The sequence below is a fragment of the Mus caroli genome, unplaced genomic scaffold, assembly GCF_978045245.1.
Source record: "Mus caroli unplaced genomic scaffold, Mus_caroli_1 scaffold_2, whole genome shotgun sequence".
Lineage (NCBI taxonomy): Eukaryota > Metazoa > Chordata > Mammalia > Rodentia > Muridae > Mus > Mus caroli.
In genome coordinates, this window is record NW_028227257.1 from 131,209,124 (window position 1) to 131,229,741 (window position 20,618).

A 20,618-nucleotide genomic window follows, 5' to 3' on the forward strand; every position below is an offset into this window, starting at 1 on the left:
GGATGACCACATATGTTTGGGGCTAGAGACGCTCGAATGGATTTCATCTGTTCACTCCCATGCTCTCCATATTTACAAATGATCACAAACGTGTGTAACAATTTCTACTAAAAGAAATTTAGTTGATCTGGAATAAGTGGGAAAGGAGTGTGCTTTCTCAGCCACAGAAATAAGATATTTTTTAATTATTTAAAAAAGCCAGAAATAAGATGGAATTGGACCCATCTGGTAAAAAAATTGTTTTTTTTTTACCTCAAGAGAAACCATTTGGGAGCAGGCCTTTTTCTCTTCTTTCTTTCTTTCTTTCTTTTTCTTTTTTTAATAAAACACAGGTGAAACATGAGCCAAGGACCAGTGGGAAAATATAGAGGAGTGTTCAAACTTTAAATAGGGGGGATGGAAAGTGGAAACATTATTCTTAATATGCAGAGTTGGGCCATATGAATGCAGGTAGACAGAGGAATATCGTGATTCCCACGTTATTTAAAGAAACACAGAAATCAGCATTATGCAGACTTGCTGCCAAGCCGGGAGAAAGAACAACTTCAGTCAGAATACATTTACAAAGTGACGATGCAAACTACAGTACAGCAGACAAAATCACTTAAATAATCAAATACATAAATACACAAACAAGCAACAACCTCTGCCCAGGGAACTTATAATGCAGCAGGGGAAGACACATACACAACACACATGCAATCTGCACAGAAACTTATAATGCGGCAGGGGAAGATACACACACACACACACACACACACACACACACACACACGCAGTCCTGAGAATGATCGCCTAAAATGAAGAAGCAGCTAGTGACGCCTGTAACCACATGGAACGTGAGTTACCTTCACAAGTAAGACGAAGACTGGCTACTCAAGCAGAAGAAGGGGATGAACAGATGCCTAAGATGCAAGAAAGGTGTTCAGAGGAGAGCCAAAGTACGACAAGAACCTGCGGGAACAAATCTAACTCTGGAAAGGAGGGGATTTATACAGGGGACAGGAAACCTGGGCATTTTCTTTGAGCCACACAATGACCAGTTCATTTCAGCCCATTACCCTGTTACACAATTCTCTCTAAATATGAGAACACTAAGGCCCAGAAAAATTAAGGCCACTTGGGGAAAGTGCCACCACTAGCTAGGTTATCTATCTTAGTTTCTAATAGTTAGGTTTCTATTGCTGTGACCAAGGCAACTCTTATAAAGGACAACATTTAATTGGGACTGGCTTTAGTTTTACAGGTTCAGTCCATTCTCATCACAGTAGGAAACATGGTGGCATGAGAAGAAACTGAGAGTTCTACATCTTGATCCACAGGCATCGGAAGGAGACTATGTGTGATACTGGACATGGCTTGAGCGTAGGAGACCTCAAAGCCAACCCCACAGTGACACACTTTCTCCAATAAGATCATGCCTCCTAATGGTGCCACTCCCAATGGATCAAACATTCAAACACATCAGTCTATGGGAGCCAAACCTATTCAAACCACCACGGTGTCTGTACTCAGTTTTGCCTGACTTTCCAGCTGCCTCTACTTGGTTCTTCATTATGAAGCACCAACTGTATTCCTCCCTGGGAACAGGGAGTCCCTCTGAGGAGTATATGCCAGCTTATAACTACGCCCCTGAGTTCGTGCACTCCGATCTTACATGCCATTTTTATAGAAAATTACTAATCTATTTTCAGGAACTAAAAGCATCTCTGAATTTAGAGCACAGGGGATGAAGGGCTGATACATTGAGACTCTACTAGTTTAGCATGCACTTAAAGTGACTGACTAGGCTATTTAAAACTTTGGCTTATAATGTTACCACTTTTAGACAGGAATGCAAAATGGTCCAACCACTTTGAAAAAGACTTTGGCAGTTTCTTACAGAATTAAACATATAGTTACCAAATGATACAGCAATCCCACTTCTGGGCATTCAACCAAGAGAAACAAAAATGTATGCTCACACAAAATCTATATGCAAAAGCTTATAGTGGCTTTCTTTATAATCACACAAATTGGAAAAAATCCAAATGTCCTTCAAAAGACAAATGGGTAAGCACTACGGTATATCCATATACACAATAAAAAGTTATTGTGCAAAACAGCAACAAGCCATTTATATATGGATATATACAACAGAAGCAAACCACAAAGAGTTGCTAAATGAAAAAAAAAAAAAAAAAAAAAAACAAACCCAAGAAGATAGTTAACATTTTATGACAACCTGGCAAAAGCAAAATTACAGAGAGGAAAAATAATGAGTGGCAGATACAAGGGTGAATAGTTTCATTCTCTCTCTCTCTCTCTCTCTCTCTCTCTCTCTCTGTGTGTGTGTGTGTGTGTGTGTGTGGTGGTGTTGTTTTGATGAAAATACTTGATATCTTAGTATGGAGTTATATGGTAGGCAGATTAATGTTCCTCAAAGATGCCCACACTCCCTAGTCCCATTATATGTTATATGACAAATGAGACTTTGTACACAGAATTGAGTTTGATAACTGTCTTAGTCATGGTTTGCATTTATGTACAAAACATTATGACCATGAAGCAAGTTGTGGAGGAAAGGGTTTATTCAGCTTACACTTCCACATTGCTGTTCATCACCAAAGGAAGTCAGGACAAGAACTCACTCAGGTCAGGAACTTGGAGGCAGGAGCTGATGCAGAGGCCATGGAGGAATGCTGCTTACTGGACTGCTTCCCCTGGCTTGCTCAGCTTGCTTTCTTATAGAACCCAGGATCACCAGCCTGACTCACAACAGATTGATCACTGCCTTGATCACTAATTGAGAAAATGCCTTACAGCTGGATCTCATGGAGGCCTTTCCTCAAGGGAGGCTCCTTTGTCTGTGACAACTCCAGCTTACATCAAGTTGATACACAAAACCAGCCAGTACACTAGTCATCTAACAACATGATAAGAAAACCTTAGATGATCATGAAGTGGGCCTACAAACCACTGACTTCTCCCACCAATTTTGAGTGAGCAAAGCTATAGCTTCTACCTCCCTCCAGCCAGAGCACTGCCCCACCAGCAGTTAGGTTTGGACTCTTAAGAGACTCAAAATGGAGAAAACAGCCAACCTACTGGGTTTCTGACTTGTGTAAACTGACAAAATTAATCTGGGTTATGCTAAGTCCCTAAAGTTGCGGCAACTTGCTACTAAAGCAATACAAACCTAAAGGAAGATTCGTCAAACACTATTTTCAATTAGAACTATACTCTTAACAAAGTTCTAGTGCTGAATAGTATTTTAAATTCCTACTTTGAAAGATCAATAAATAGAGTGGACCAAAAGAAAAATTCTCAAGTACTGTCCCATCTCTTCACACCTCAATCTCCAGGCTTTGTCAGGTCCCTTCCTGTTCTGTCCATCAACTGTGGAAAGCTAATGCAAGCGACTAGGTCCCAAGGTCATTCTCCTCACCCATGGTCAGTTCTGGGTTTGAGACTGACTCGGAGACTCTCAGAGATGACACTGTCTCAGGGGAAAGTAGCCGTGTGGAGCAAGGCCTACATTCTCAGGACCGCAAACACAAGTACCCAACAAGAAGAAACTGAGGTGGGAAAGGCCATATTAAAGAACCAGTAAGAACTGGCCAACCCAGAGACCTTTCATCAGTACAGGCGCTTCGCAACCGAGAGGCAGAGCCCCCAGTAATAAGTGACTCACCAGGATTTTAGCAGATAATGAAGGTGTCCTCTGAGAAATCCTCTAACTCCAGTAATTTTCTCTGAAGAATTAATGCGATACAAGAAAAGGGCCCTTTTCTAGTCATGAGCCTTCCCCTCCCACTCTGGCTCAGCACCAGAGTCAGTAGCTCTCCTAAGCTTCAACAAGCTGAACATGGCATTTTTCCTCCAATTTTTATAGTCATTTAAGTATAATTAATTAAGTATAATTAATGTTCTCTGAGTATTTGTTTGCTATAACTATTTCCCACCTCCTGTTTATAAAATGAAGTCAGTGAGGTAAGTTACTCTAACAAAGTCAAGACTGGAGGGATAGTTTAGTCAGGAAAGTGTCTACTACACAAACGTTAAGACCTAACTTAAACCCCTGGAACCCACATAAGTTGGCGGGTGTAACAGCGGGCACTTGTCTCTGTGGTCAGCCTGTCCTGCCAGATGGGCAAACTCCAGGTTCAGTGAGAGACCCTGCCTCAAAAAATAAGATGGAAAACAACTGAGGAAAATGCCTCTGTCTCTCTCTCTCTCTCTGTCTCTGTCTCTGTCTCTCTCTGTCTCTCTCTCTCTGTCTCTGTGTGTGTGTGTGTGTGTGTGTGTGTGTGTGTGTGTAAAATATAATAAAAATATATTAAAGGTTCCCAGGCTAACAAAGAAATCAATAAATGCTGCAATACCTCTTATGGATAAGGCCCTAGAGCAAAACCCGGATGGGCCTTATCTCTACAGTAGCTAACAATATCACTAGATATGTAATCAAACTACTAATAATATAAGGTAAAACAAATGAGGTTATAGACAAAACAAACATATCTGTAATGGTTTGAATAAGAAATGTCCCCTATAAGGCTCACGTATTTGAATATCTGGTCTCTGGTTGGTAGGGATGTTTGGAGAGGTTATGGAACTTTTAGGAGGTGCGGCCCTGCTGGACAAAGTAGTGACTGAGGACTGGCTTTGAGAGACGGTTAGAGCCTCACCCTCACTTCTGGCTTGCTTTCTGCCAAAGTCTGTGTGTGAGGAGGTGCTCGCTCAGCTTCCTGCTCTAGATGTCAGCTCTCCTGTCTCTCCCCTGACGTTATGGACTCTCCCTCTGGAACCAGAGGCCCAAATAAACTCTAACAGAAAGTTTTCAGTCATGGCTTTCTATCACAGCAACGGGGAAAGTAATGACTACAATATCGTTCGTTCAAAGTAAAGAGACAGACAGGGTTGTGGATGGAAAAGTCAGGGCGGAGGAACAGCAGAGGGGAAGGATTTGCGCGGAAGCTCCAAACAGAGTGTGCGCATGGTGAGGAGACACTTCCAAGACTGCACATTTCCTTAAAGGGAAACTCAGAAATTCCGCCTGACCATCTTGATGTACAACTCCACAAGAACTAAACAGGACTTTAAAGGGGAGGAAAAAAAAGATCTCTGCTTCAAAACTAAGAATGACCTGAACTAACAGCTAACTCCACCAAACATCCTCCTTCACTTGTGTCTGCAGAGAGTGGAAGTGAGACTTCCGGGCAGTTCTAAGTTCCACGTTCTTGGGATAGCCTCACCACTGAGATCAATTCTACCCTATAATTGAGTCATACATGCTGCTGTCAACTTGGGGACATTCCACATGATGTTTAAGAACCATACATACTGCCAGGCTATATTCACATCTACATTGATAATTAGTGAGGGGAAGGGTCCCAAGGCCATGCCAACACAAATCTTAACACTTATTATCTCAGAGTGGTCTGTACTCATGGACCAAAAGATGCACACAGCAAGGTTCACAGCAGCCGCATCCAGAAGAGCCCCAAATGGATGCAGGGCAATTGTCTCTCAACAGCTACTTACTGGGCTTGGTGGCTCACACCTGTACTCCCGGTACTGTGAGGGCTGAAGCAGGAGGATCATGAGGTCAAAGCCAGCCTGGACAACAAAGCTAGACTCTCTTCAAAAATATCTAAGGAATAAGTAAGTTTTAGGCATATTCATATAGTGAAATACCACTACAAACAAGACCAATGTGACAAGCATTGCCAGAAACATAACAGACAACCTACTGTAGGGTTTTACGCTGAGAAAAAGAAGCAAAACTAATGTGTGGATTCAGAAATCAGAATATCGATGCCCTGGGGTGTTGGGGTCTGAAGATTACACTGAAGAAAGCTCTAAGATCCCGAAAATGCCTGTTTCTTTGAAAAGTCATCAAGCTAATGGTTAGTGCTTTTCTATGATGCTTTATTTCACTAAATTAAAGTAGTAGGATGAGAAAAAAAACCCACCTTACAGTTGAAATGCAATATGTGTATATTCACATCCATAACTTTTTGTTAAAGTATTTGTGTATGTTTGTTTTAACTTAGTATTATTTGTGTACACTTAGACTGGAACACTCACAATAATAGGGTGATAAATAGTAATAAAAAGCTAAGGATCTCTGCTTTGCACAGGGTATGTATTACTGATCCTTGTAGATGAGGAAGGTGGGAGAGGAGAAGGCAGAGGAAGGAGAGGGAAGCAGAGGTAGCTATGAGAAACACTTCAGGCCCTTTAAAGCATGGAGAGAGAAAAAACAAAACACAAGGTCACCAGAACATTTTCAGGCACTGAGCAATCAGTACTGTAAAAATTGTTACAAGCCAAGAGGGAGGGACTAGAAGTCCCTAGCAACTGCCACTCTAATTGAACCACACCTCACTGAGGAAACAGCAGATCAGACAATGATGGGATCTCAGTCTACTTGTAACCCTAGCTCCAGGCTGCCATGGCTATCTCACTAACCCATATATGCCATTAAGTATAGAGTTCCCTCATCAATAATTGTAGTGTACACCTTTTCTGCAGGTTAACCCTAAGCACAGAGGAGGAAATCCCTTCCCTTCCCCATAGGTCAGATATCAGAATAAGTGGTTGCTCATCCAGAGTATTCAGAAGTCTGCGTTTTCCTATAACTGAAAACGGGAAGGAAAAAGATCATAGTCTGCAGGGCGTGGGGGGAGCCTTCTTAAACATAATGCAAGATGAAGCCCCCAGGCCAGGGCTTGGCCTCTAATCCACGATGGTGGAAAATATAACTAGCACCTGCTGGTCCAAGACCTTTGCAGCGACTGCAGCAGACAACCTTGCCAAAGATGCTGGGGACAGACTAAGTGAAGAACCGCAGGGTTCGCTCTTGAAAAAGGCTAGGTGTCCTCTAGCTATACACCCAGAAAGCTGTCACCTGTCAATCACTTGACCTAAATACAACAGTCACTGGGGGAATGGGGGGAGGGGGTAGTCCGAGCATGCTCAGTGATGGAGATGACATCACTTAATCAATGCTGGAGACGGGAAGGCTGCATCAGCAGCCTGGAGCGGGATGCCAGGAACGTATCAGTGGGGACCTAAAGGCTCGCATTAACTCAGTCCCTCTCCACGCGGCTCGAATACAAAAAGGGCACCATGGGCCACACACTCTAGGGAGAGCAGGTTAAGAAAGGGGGCGCGGACAAGACTAGTTTATTTCCTTTGGTATATTCCCTTAAGAACTGTAAGGGAGTATTCCCTCCCTTTCCCGTAACCAGGCTGCAGAGAAGGAGCTAAGTTGGGGAAAACACAGTGGGAGGAACGGTGGGGAAAGGTGATCAAAAGGGAGACCCTGGATTTGCTTAAGTAACTTCTGCTCTTGACACAGAAGGGTTATTTGGGAACTCCCTCTCTTAGCAGATTGGAGACTCTGCTCTCCATCTAGAACGAAGCATATGAGTCTATCTGCAGACACTAGGGAGAAAGAACCTGGTGGGGGTGGGGGTAGTCCACAGAAAGCACAAATCCAGGACAATTGGGATGATAGGAAGCAGGAAACATAAGAGACCTTCCAGAGACACCAAGAGCACTCCTCACCTTCCACAAGGGAGCAAGGTGAAACCGCCTATGTAAGGCCCAAGAGATTTTGTTTTTCTTGCATCTTTCCTTCATACCTTTTTGACTAAGGTCTTGAGACAAATCGAACCCTGGAATGCCTGGATGCATCTGTGGGTTGTGGAGCTGACACTTTTGATCAAGACCTGGGTATCCTTACTTGCTGGCAAGCCTAAACACTGCCCACGCGGCGGCTAGAGTGGGAACAATAGGCCCACCCGAGCCCCCACCCGCGAACAATGGCGGACCTCGCACTCCCCCGCCGCCCCGCGCCACCACCGCCGCGGGGGAGTCACCGGGCAAGGGCTCTCTTAGGATCCACCCGCGAACCCAGCCCCGCTGGGATGTCGGAGGTAGCGTCCGGAAGATCCCCACTCAGGCTATGGTGCAAAGCCGGAGGAGGGGCAAGACACCAAGGCCACTTACCCCGATCACCACCGTCTCCTCGCCTTTGAATTTGGGGATGAATTTGTCCCCGCGGAGAATCTCCGCTTCGTTGAGGGGCCGGAACCGGCACATCACTTTGATGCTGCATTCGGCTGGATCCGCCATCTCGGGCCGCGGCAGGAGGGGGCACAGGGATGGGGTGGGGGGCCCGGTTGGGCAGCACCACCGAGGAGGCCGCGAACCAACCGCTGCCCGCTGCTAGGCCGCCTCCCGCAGCTTCTCAGCAGGTCATCTCAAGCCTGCGCTGGATGCCCCGCAGCTCCGCCGCTGGGAAGGAGAGCAGCGTATCAGGTGGGCCGCCCTGCTGCTGACCTCCAGCCCGGTCCTGCGCCCCCGGCCCACCTGCCCGCGACCACGAGGCGGGCGGACTAGGCGATGCTCAGGGAGCAATCCCCGCCCGGCTCAGACCTCCCGGGCTCCGTCGCGCTCAGCCATCCTGCATCAGCACCACCGTGCTCCGGCACCTCCAGGCCCGCCCCTCTGCCCCGCCTCGGCACGGTGACGTCACTGCAGAGATCCGCCTCACCCTGGGTGTAAGCGCGGCGCATCCCGGGACTTGTAGTCAGCCACTCTACCTGCAGGTGGGAGAGCAAGGCTTGGATTAGCTTGTGAGGACCACCGGGAACTGCAGGACCAATGGGGCTCCACAAGCCAAGAACAGAATGGAAGTCGTAATTAATATTCCCAGCTAAACTCTATAAAAAACCAGGTCACATCTTTTCCTGAAAGAAAAAATACTCATCAGCACAGTGTACAATTGAACAGCCACAGAGCGTTTCCCTGTGTTGTAGAGTTTTTGCAAGAGTCCTAGGGAAAGCAGGAAGGAAATGATATTTGCATGGAAGCCAGTTATAAAGGAAATGCTTGAACATAGGTAATTCAAAATTGTTCATATCCGATCAAAATCAAGGATTTTATCACTGCAAAACTAAGTCAGAAAACAAATTCACACACCCACGTATTTAGCATGCTACTTTAGAGCTTGAAGATTGAAGCCGGTTTTTTGAGTCCTAAGTCAGGAACATCTCCGTGTCGCGTGGCGGTGCATGCGTGGAATCCCAGAATTCAGAAGGCAACTTGGGACAAAAAATCCCAAAAACAAAAACAAGAAAAAAGGAAAAAGAAAACAAAAACAAGAAAAAGGGGGAAAGAAAACAGGATCTCTCGGTTATAAGCAATCATAGATCAATTTCTAATGATGTTTAGAATCCTGCAGAAATGAACAGATTGTATAGAAGATCAAATCTAAGACAAGTCTAGGTTCTCATACTCACGTTCTTTCTTCTTACTGTAGGCTCTCTCCTCTCCTATAATGTCCATGCTTACAATCTAACAGATTCTAACTGCTTGTGACTTCTTCCATTCCACTTGTCCTGCTTTGTTTCTGATATTGGCTCAGGGCCATTTGCCCTGCCGAACTGGTCCACTCCCATCCATCAGTCAGTAAGTATCTTGGGGGCCCTATGGAAGATGATAGGAACATGGCCAAAGCCACTGAAACAAATGGAGAGCTTAGAAGAGCACAACTTGTTTTGCTATATTCAAGAAGCTATTAAACTGCCAAGCCAGAGAACAGGCAGACACTAGGACTGCCTTAGGAACCATGGTCTCTGTACTGACTCTGTTCTTACTCAAGACCCATTCCCACCTATCAGCAAACTAAGTGCCAACAGTCTGTGGATATCATTCTCCAATTTAGATAAGGATAGATGGGTTTTCAAAGAGTTTGAAACCTATTAGGCTAGGTCTATGCATGAACTGGGGTTAGCCTAGCATCTACCTCTGGCACAATAACCTAGAGTCTAAAGCTTTGCAACTCTATGAAGGAACCTCATGGCACGAAGTTTCCTGAAAGAAACCTGATGTATTCCCACCTCCCAGGGAGGTGCATTCGCATTGGTCAATAGCTGTGCCCATTGGACTTTGTCAACACTAACTTTCAATCCTAAGACTTTCTACAGAAGGATTTCCCAGATGGCCTGCAGCTGGTTGTCCTTACTTATTGTTCCAGTGTCCTTTCTGCATCACTACATCTAGACAGTGAATTCCTCCTTGCCTTTGCTCCATCTGAACACAGAGTGCAGAGTAGGAAGCACACTGAGTGGGGAACTCGGCTGAGCATGGGTCCTTCCTCTGCCACTGTGGCCAGATATTTGCTTTCCTTCAGACCCAGTTTCCTATTCTCTGGCATTACAATAGCAATATTGCCTTGCAAATTTTTTTTTTAACGAATTAAAAGCAGTATTATTTGTAATGTGTTTAGTATGGTAAAGCATTTAGTGTGTGTGTGTGTGTGTGTGTGTGTGTGTGTGTGTGTGTATTATAAGCCAGATCTTTGGTAGTATTATTCTTACTGGGTACTGAATAAATGATTGTAAATAACAACTTCTTTAATTTTAGAAATATACCTATTGCATACATCTAGTTGTACTCAAGAGTCCAAGTTTCCTACCTACCCAAAAAGACAGAGGCACGGAAGTGAATGTTCTAAACCATTGTAAGCGATACCGATTTGATTTTCTCTCCTCCGCACAGCTGATGTAGAGAAAAAGAAGTCTCTGGGGCTGCTTTCTCATCTGCATCACACTAAGCAAGTCTCAGGCTCTGGCCCGCAGACCCCTTGTTCTTTGGGAAATCTGTGTCAAAACCTGCTTGAGAGACAGTGGGGTGTTTAAGAGGTGGTTTAGTCATTAGAAGGGGTTCAGAACTTTGTCACAGGAGTAAGCCCTTGCTCTCACAATACTAGATTATTTACTAGATTAATTAATACTAGATTAGTTACCATGGGAGTGTTCACTACTAACCACATCCAACTTCCTCTGCTCTCTTTTTGGTTCTCTCTCTCATTCACCGTGTGACCTTGCCCACAGATGCTTCCTCTGATTGTCCACCATGTGTGAAGCAGTGAATGGTCCTCACCAGAAGCCAGGAAGATGCAATCCCAGGTCTATGAGACAAGTCAAACTAATTTTTATAAATCACTCAACCTCAAATTGTTACAGCAACAGAAACAAAACTAAAACTCGGTATACCGGTGATAACAGTCTAATGATTTCCTTGGGCCCACTAGGGGATGTGCAGAACCCCATATACACTCATTTCTTTGAGAGTGCCTGAACTGTGAATAACCCAGGCTGCACAGAGATCCACCAGTGGGCCAATGAGCTCCCTCGTTGCTCATTAGTTCATATCTTCAACCTATTCTATTCAAGCAAATAACCTTGTTTGTTACTTCCCAGTTGCTAAGATTAGTATAAACTGAGCCCATATCAAGGAAGTTATCATATGAATCCTATTTAAGAGGTCACAAGATACAGAAAATAAAGTGTTCAGTGTGTCTGAGAAAATGGGCCAAGTAGGATTCAAGAAAAAATATGAAGGCCACCAGAGTAATGAGAAAATTTAATAAGCTTAACTACATAAAAATGTAAACTTTGGAGCCTGGAGAGATGGCTCAGAGGGTAAAGACCAGCTGTCACCCTAATGACCCGAGTGCAACCCCTCTCACTCACAGTGGTGGAAGGAGAGAACTGACTCCTGAGAGTCGTTCTTAGACCTCCACAGGGGCATCATGGCTGGCACACACACACACACATGCGCACACACACACACACACATGCGCACACACACACACACACATACAGAGAGAGAGAGAGAGACACACACACTCACACACACACAGAGACACACACACACACACACTCACACACACACAGACACACACACACAGACACACACACTCACACACACACACGCACAACATGCATAGACAAAGTAAAGAAATTAAACATAACGTACAACCTTTATGCATGAATGATGACAACAGCAGCAACAACAAAAAACAATGCAGAACAAAAGAATTGTTAAATGATATATGATATGGGTTATCATATATACAGTATATAAAAAGAACTCCTGCAATTTACAACCAAAACCAAACAAGTTTTTTTTTAAGTTGCCAAAGGAATTGAATAGACTTTCTCTGAAGATGTACAAATGACCAATGAGCGCATGAAAAGATAATCATCATACATCATTAGAAAGGAAACAGCAAATTAAAGCTCTAAGAGTCATCACTTAAAGCCGATTAGGATCATTATACCGCAGGAGAAAGGAAGAGAGAGGAGAAACAGGGCAACAGACAGGGAGACAGGGAGGAGGCGGGAGAAAGAAAGCATTCACAAGATGAAGATGAAGAAATCGAATCTCCTGTGCACGGTTTTTGGGGAAGAAAAAAAAGGTAGAACTATTGTGTAGAACAGAATCAACCCCTCAAAAATATAAGCATAGAATTACCATGCAGCCCAGGGGTTCTATTTCTAAGGTCATGTTCCCAGTCAGCTCATAGTCAGGAATTTGTACAGCAGTGCTCAAAGCAATGTGACTCACCAAAAGATGAAAACAACCCAGTGTTCATCCCTGACAAATGTATAAACATAAAGTGAAATGTTGTTGTCTTTGTTTTGTTTTGTTTTTTGTTTTTTGTTTTTCTAGACAGGGTTTCTCTGTGTAGCCCTGGCTGCCCTGGAACTCACTCTGTAGACAGGCTGGCCTCGAACTCAAAAATCCACCTGCCTCTGCCTCCCAAGTGCTGGGATTAAAGGCGTGCACCACCACGCCCAGCTTGTTGTTGTCTTTAAAAGCAAGAAAATCCTGACACATGATGCAACATGAATAAGCCTTGGAGATTCTGTGTTAAGTAAGATAACCAGTGACAGAAGATAACGGGCCACTTGGGGTTCCTGGGTCCCCTCCCTGAAGATACCAAAAGAAAGCTGAAAGTTCTTATAGAAAATGGCATCGTTTTCAGATACCACCTATACGCATCTTTCTGTGTACTTTAATTCATCTCTAGGTTACTCTTTTTTTTTAACTTTTTATTGGTTCCCTATGAATTTTACACCGTACACTGCCATCTCACTCATCTCCTCACCCCTTCATTCCCACCCTCTCCCCTTATAATCTCTCCCCTCACAAAGAGAAAAGAAATCTCATCGTGGAAGCTTTAGCGTATTAGTGTGTCCCACACTATACCCTTTTGTCCTCACTTCTTTGTTTATAAATGTCCTTTGGAATGAGCCATTGGTCTGGTTCTAGGCCTCTGGCTTCTGCGACACTATCACAGAGACTCCTCTCGGATATCCTGTTGCCTTGTCTCATGGAGATCCTTGCAGCTTTGGATCTGTAGGACCAGACACTTCCTGCATTCCAGCAGTTCATAGATGAGGTATATATTAGAATGGACTAGCTCAGAGCCTTGTATCTGGACCTGGGAAGCATCTGAACCAGTCAGCCTGCCAGCTCTCCCACCATACCACCAGGGTGAGCTCTCCAGCACAGCCCCTGCTAGCTCATTCAATGCCCCAGCCACAAAGGGGCAGAGGAAGCTATCCCACTCTCTTGCCATTGGGGCTGAATCACCCTCACCAGCGGGACCAGCTCTACTTTGCTGTCCAGGTAAGGTACAGGCTGAACTCTCCCATGTACTGCAGCAGGTGAGGGGCAGGGCCAGCTCTCCTGCTCTCATGCCCTCAGGGCCAGCTCTTCTACAACACCCAAATGAGGGATAGGGCCAGTTCTGCACAGCCCTTAGACATCAACATGGCTCTAGGAAGCACCCCAGACCAGAAATGCCTGCCTGACCTTTGGTGGTAACAGACACTCCCTACTGCAGAGCCACAGATCTAGACATGTCCCTCAGAGGCAGCATAGCCAGCATCTCACCATGGCCTTAGGAGGCATCACCAGCTATTCACATCAGTTTGTTCCTCACTACCCTCAAGTCCCCAGTTCTGCCTCTCTTCATTGTGCCCACATCCTTTTGCTTCTCTTTCTCTTCCATTTCTCCACCACTTCCTTGCTTATGTTATTGGTGCCGAGGGTCGCTGGATATCTGAGGTCATCTCAGGAATGGTCTCAGGAGTGCTATGTCCCACCCAAGCCATGTGGCATATGGAGGTCCACCTTGCCTGGCCTTCTAGGCCCTGGATTAATGGTTGGTTTATGTTTGCTCCTTCCTATGACCCTATGGCTCCAGACTGGTGGTCATCTCCGGTTTACTCCTCACTGGAGCCCTCTAGGTTACTGCCAATGTCTACTTCAACATAAACTACACAAATAGTTGAAAGACTGTATTATTCAGCAAACAACAGGAAGGAAAACTCTGCACAGCTTAATGCACACAGTTCTCGAGTGTTTTCCCATTGTAGCTAGACAGACATACAGACAGAGACATCATGGATACAAGAAGGAGCAATAATGCTGTATGACTTTATTTCTGTGAATACCTAGAATAGTGTTGGTTGCCAAGAGCTGGGGATGGGGAGGGGCAGGAAGTTATTTTTCTTGTTTGGTTTGGTTTAGGTTGGGCTGGCTTTTGTTGGGTGGTGGTGGTGGTGGTGGTGGTTTTTGGTTTTTCAAGACAAGGTTTCTCTGTATAGTCCTGGCTGTCCTGGAACTTACTCTGTAGTTCAGGATGGCTTTGAACTCAGAAAGCCACCTGCCTCTGCCTTTTGAGTGCTGGGATTCACCACCACTGCTGGGCAGGAAGTTATTCTTTTAAAAAGTAAAAATGTCGCTGGGCGTGGTGGCCCATGCCTTTAATCCCAGCACTCGGGAGGCAGAGGCAGGCGGATTTCTGAGTTCAAGGCCAGCCTGGTCTACAGAGTGAGTTCCAGGACAGCCAGGGCTATACAGAGAAACCCTGTCTCAAAAAAACAAAACAAAAAAAAAGTAAATGTGATGTGATATGACAAGAGAGAGAGAGAGAGAGAAAGAGAGAGAAGAGTTTCTGTTCAGTTTCATTTCTAGATTTTTTTTCCTTTTGTACTTTGTTCCATATACAGCTAAAGATCAATATATCTTTTTTTAAATGATTTTTTTATAACATGGGGGCTCCATAGGTCTCAGAGTGCAAGATGTCTCTCAGACCTTTGCCTGCCCCCTTCACCTGCTTATCCCCATCCCAGGGTAGCCTATAGAAATCATGATTCTCTTCCCCAGGATGTGCCTGATGGTTAATTTTGATTGTCAACTTGACAGGATCTAGAGTCACTTAGATGTCCACAATCTGCTGGACATGAATGTGAGGGGGGTTTAATTAGGTTAACTGAGGGGAGACAGCCCACCTTGAATGTGAGCCGTACCATTCCATGGGCTGGAATGGTACTGAGCTGAACTGTGGGGGTGGTAACTGAACACCCACCCCCCCCCATAGCTGCCCCCATCCCTAACACTGGATACAATGTGACCAGCATCATTACACCTCTCCTTCAAGATGCTTTTGTCAGATATTGTATCACAGCAGCAAAAACAAAACAAAATAACCAGTGCAGAAAATTCGTTGTTGCTAGTGGCAGAGACGTTGCTATGACAAACCTGGCCATGCACTTCATAAGCACAAAAGGCATGAAGAGGTTTGGGACGTTGAGCAAGAAAACTAAAGAAGACTATAAGCAGGGCTTGATTGGCTATTCCAGTCAGGGTTTGAAAGGGCAGAGTTTGAAAGGGAAAGGTGGACAGTCAAAGGCCCAGCTCATGAGGATTTGAGAGTTGGATAAGGACCCTTTTGGGAAAGATGCCAGAGGACATTCCATCACATCTTAGCAAAGAACCTGGCTACATTCTACCCACGCCCTGAGAACCTGAGTGACACCGAATTCAAAATAATAGACTAATTTCTTCGGCAGAAGAAATTTCAAAACTATGTAACATTTAGGCTATGGCATGGCTACTGCTCACTGCTCCTCTTCAGCAGAGAGAGAGAGGAAAAAGATAAGAAAAATATACTGGGGAAAGGTATATGAGCAAGTTTAAAATTGTAGACAAGAATATGTAAGCAAAGCATCTGTAACAGTTAACGAGATAGTCACGATTAAAGAGAAACCTTCACGGAGATACTAGGAAAGGTACCCAATTTAAGGAAATGCAAATTCATTTGCTAGGGGGAAAATGGAGCAGATAGTGCCATTTAAGGGGTTCTCTGTTTAGAACAAAACAAAACCAACTACTTATACAGAAAGAGGCTACTGCAATGATAGTCCAAGGGACAGGCTACACCTGAAGATGTCAGCTCTAGTATTGTCTGTGTAGTGCTGGTTCTACAGACGTAATAAACCCAAGAATAAAGGGTTCATGTTTGACAGTGGGTCTGACAGTAAGCCACTGAGTTCAGTATGTGGCAGTACTGAAGTACTTGAAAGGAGACCTTGAGAAGCCACCCTGTGAAACTATGAGGGCAAACCTAAGTTGCAGTGGATACCTGGGATTTTGGAGATGCCAGTACCATGGGATGGACTCTGAGAAGAGCTGCACGCATCAAGTGGAGCTGGCCAATGGGAGAAGCTATGTGTGCTGCAAGCAGCAGAACCAGAGGAGTGGCGCCAACCCCTTTGTAACCCAGATGATTTCATCACATGCCCCAGGTGGCTGGCACGAGGCTGTTGGATTTAGCATCTGTCTTGCTGGGGTTGTTTTGGTTTTGTTCAATCTTCCGATGCTATGACTCCCATTCTCTGTTGTCCCCAGACCTCTGATGGGGTGGATTCTGAATGAAGATTAGACTCTCAGGAGACAGGCTTCAGTGAGGCAGCTCATTTAATTGGGGGGAACAAGGGCTATTTAAACCTTTCAGAGACGAGTAGGGGCTATAGTGGTGAGTGTACATACATCATTAGCAGGGGCCAGGGTGCTGGGAATGCCTCAATTGCTTAAGGAGGAATTCCATACATGCTGCTGGACATGGCCTTATAAGGGGAAAGGAAGTTTTAACCTGGCTACAAGCTATGTGACCTCCTCTGGTGGGGCAAAAGATGGGGGCACAAATCTATGTGCACTAGGGCAGAGCGGGAGTGATCCTACTCCTGTCAATCTCAGGATGAGATTTTCTGGGTTTGAACACACCTCAACCTCACTCTTGCTTTAGGCTTCCTCTGCAAAGCTCCATTGATCCCCTGGCCCCACAATTCCTCTTAGGAATAGTAGATCATTGTCCTGTTAATTTCTTTGTTTTATTTTGTTTTGTTTTGTTTTTTATTACCTTGACAGAAGCTAAATTTGTCCTAGAAGAGATAACCAGTTAAGAAAATGCCCCAGTAAGATTAATCTGTAGGTGAGACTGTGGGTCATTTTAGTCATTAGTGAGCGATATGGAAGGGCTCACTAATGTGGGTGGTGTCACCTGTGGGCAAATGGTCCTGGGGTATATAAGAAAACTGGCTGAGATAGCCCATGAAGAAGGGGAAACCAGTAAAGTAGCATTCATCTATAGCTTCTGCCTCAGTTCCTGTTTCCAGGATGCTGTCCTGAGTCCCTGCCCTGACTTCGATATGAAAATATAAGAAAACTAAACCCTTTCCTACCCAAGTTGCCTTTTGTCATGGCATTTTATCATGGCAATAGAAGCCCTAAGACAGCCGTTGTGTTTAGAAGTATATAGTCTATTTTTGATTATACAGGATTGTACAGTTAAAGGATTGCCAGAGTCTTAGACTCTGCACTTTTACTGTGAGGACTTTTAAAGGTAGATTGAATGCATTTGCTTGTGAGATAGCCATGAGCCAATGAGAACAAGGAGTGGAAGGAAGACGGGGCTTTCATGTGCCATGACTGCATGTCAAGTTAATTCAATACTTTGCTTTACATGCTGTCTTGGTTATGATGCCGTGGTTATGATCCATTCTCTTCACAGCAATAGAACACTAAGACAACCCAAAGCAAAACAAAACAAAAACAAACAAGCAAACAAAACCACCAAGGAAGCAAACAACCCCCCCTCAAAACTATAACAACAATAACAACAAATCAATAAGACACACACACCAAAGTATAAAGTCTGTTTTCTATTGGCCGAGCTTGGGGTCTGCCCCCAGTGAGGTTGATATCTTAGTGACACTGCATTAGGGTCTGCCCCGGAGTGAGGTTGCTATCTCAGTGACACTGCATTAGGGTCTGCCCCGGAGTGAGGTTGCTATCTCGGTGACACTGCATTAGGCAAAACTGATTTTCCCCTTTCCCAGCAGATGTCAGTTGCAAATAGCGTCTTGGCTAAGGATGGGGCATCGTGCCCAGTTCCTCTTCTCTGTGCTGGGAATTTGTCTGGCTTGAATTTGTTCCAGTCTCAGTCTGTGACTCATATGTGCATCAGCCCTGTTGTGTCTGAAAGATGCTATTCTCTTGAAGTCACTCACCACCTTTGTCTCTTACAGTCTTCCTGCGTCCTCTTCCAAGTAGACTTCTGAGCCCTGAGAGGGAGGGATTGAAACAACCATCCCATTCCTGATAGAACCACCCCATTGCTGATACAACCATCCCATTCCTGAGTGTCGAAGTCTCTTGCTGCATGTTCTCCAGTTGTGGGTCTCTGTGTTAATTACCATCTATTGCAAGATGAAGCTTCTCAGATGAGTGTGGGGTGCAATAACCCAGCTGAGTGTATTGGGTGTGAGACCCTAGGAGAGAGTAGTTCTGCTGGTCAGAAGGAGTCACAAAGGAATCCTCTCTCTCTCTCTCTCTCTCTCTCTCTCTCTCTCTCTCTCTCTCTCTCTCTCTCTCTCTCTCTCTCTCTCTCTCTCTCTCTCTCTCATTGGCTTCTAGGAAAGCTTCTCACCCCCACCTCCACCCCAACTCCCCGAGACAGGGTTCCTCTGTGTAGCCCTAGCTGTCCTGGAAATCAGGCTGCCCTCAAACTCAGAGATCCACCTGTTTCTACACCTGAATATTGGAATTAAAGGTGTATGCTACCACTGCCCGGCTGAAAACCTTAAAAACAAATAAAGCATAAATGACTCACATGGTATTTTGATCAAACCACTGATCTGGCGGCTAAAATTCAGTTTGACCAATAAGTAAGCATGAGAGAGTGCATTGGTGAAGCACTGTGGGTCCCTTCCATGATCTTAGTTATTTGGACTCTGAGAAATTTTAAAATTACAGTGTAGTTTTAAACATTTCCCCTCTTATCAGGGTATTTTGCATTACTATAACAAAGGTCTGGGGCAGGCTTACTTCAGTTTTTAAACAATTATTTTTGCTCAGACCCTGGAGGTATAAAGTCACCTGCTAAGGGTCCTTTTTGCTATCAGAATCTTGATGGGGTACCCAGCATCACATGACAAGAGGTGGAGAGGGGTGTGTGTGTGTGTCTGTGTCAGTGTGTGTCTGTGAGTGTGTGTCTGTGTACTGTTCCTTCTTCATCCTCTTCTAAAGCCACTAGGGGCAATCATGATGCCTCCACCCTAATGGTCACCTCACTAAACATCACAACTAGATAGGTAAGTTCTAACTGTGTTTATATTCATACTAGAGATTAAATTTCAACACCTATATCTTGGAGGACACTCAACCCACATCTAAGCCATATAACCTCAGTGATGAAATTTTTATTCTAAATATCTCCACCCCCATAAGACTCAATATCCCACAAAGATATCAGGAAGAATGGCAGGTTGGGGCAAGGGCAGAGGACTATGTGCCACATCACTAACTACCTGAGACCCGCATGGAAACAGCAGCAGTGTAGCATATTGAAGGAGAAGCCGACCTGGAGCACTGGGGCTATGACAGGATGTCAGAGAATGCTGCTCAGCAGGGCTAAAGCAGTGCTTAGGAGTACACCACTGAGGAGATGTGCTGTTCCCTAAGGGAGGGATACAAACCCAATACCTGTTTTCCCAAACCTATTACTGGAAGGCATGCCAGTCATGGTGAAACACACCTTTATTCCCAGCACTGGGAGGCAGAGGCAGATAGATCTGCCTAATTGAAGGCTAGCCTGAGAGAGAGAGGAGTTCCAGACCAGCCAGAGCTACAGAGTAAAACTCTGTCTAATGCATACACAAACAAAAGAAACAAACATCTAATACTGGAAGATGATCCTGAGAGGAACAGGGCAAGACAGCACTGTTGACAGGAGGGGAGGATCCCCACAGGTCTGCCAGCCTCCCCTGTCATCTCTCTGCTTCAGGACCTGGGTTGTGCACACTCCTGACCCTGCTCACAGGGTCAGCTCCCAGTCTGTCCATGTCTGGAACTTTTCTCTCACCTCTCTAAACCCCAGATATTTAAGAGCCTATCAGATGGTCTGACATGGTGTCATCTGGAGCCATGAAAACATCCTGAAACTAGACGGTGGTAATGGCTGAACAGCGTCATGGATATTCTCGACGCCATTGAGTCGGGGGTCTTACGGTGGCTTAAGATGGTACGTTTTATGATTGTTTTACTTACTGCAGGGAAAGAACTTAAGAATACCTCACTCACTCTCTGCATCTTCCTCTGACGCAGAGCCTAACCACTGGCAGCCTCACAGTGGCTTTCATGGCAAATGCTCTGTGTGCATGTCTTGGTCCCTTTTGTATATTGTGGGAATTGTGAGCTATTTGCATGCTTAATAATTATTTTCTGAATGACTGGTCTATTTCCATTATACCAGTTCCATGGCAAGAACCAATGAACACCCGGGGAACCTGGAGGCAGTGATGCTAAGTTATATAGATGGGACCTTGGGCACAGGGTCCTTTGCTTTTCATTCCAAATATGCTGTTAACAAATTCTGTTGAGATAGTCTATTTTTTTTCCAAAAAAAAAAAAAATTTAGTCTA

General features: G+C 44.8%; 1 protein-coding gene across 1 annotated transcript in view; it reads right to left on the bottom strand.

Moving 5' to 3' along the window:
* Positions 1-8,496, bottom strand: part of Kif5c (kinesin family member 5C) — a 158,126-nt gene extending 149,630 nt beyond the window's left edge. The window contains exon 1 of the mRNA XM_021184624.3: positions 7,999-8,496. Within this exon, the coding sequence (XP_021040283.1) occupies positions 7,999-8,124 (126 nt within the window). The 5' untranslated portion in view covers positions 8,125-8,496. The remainder of the gene's footprint in view (positions 1-7,998) is intronic.
* Between the last annotated feature and the right edge of the window lie 12,122 nt (positions 8,497-20,618).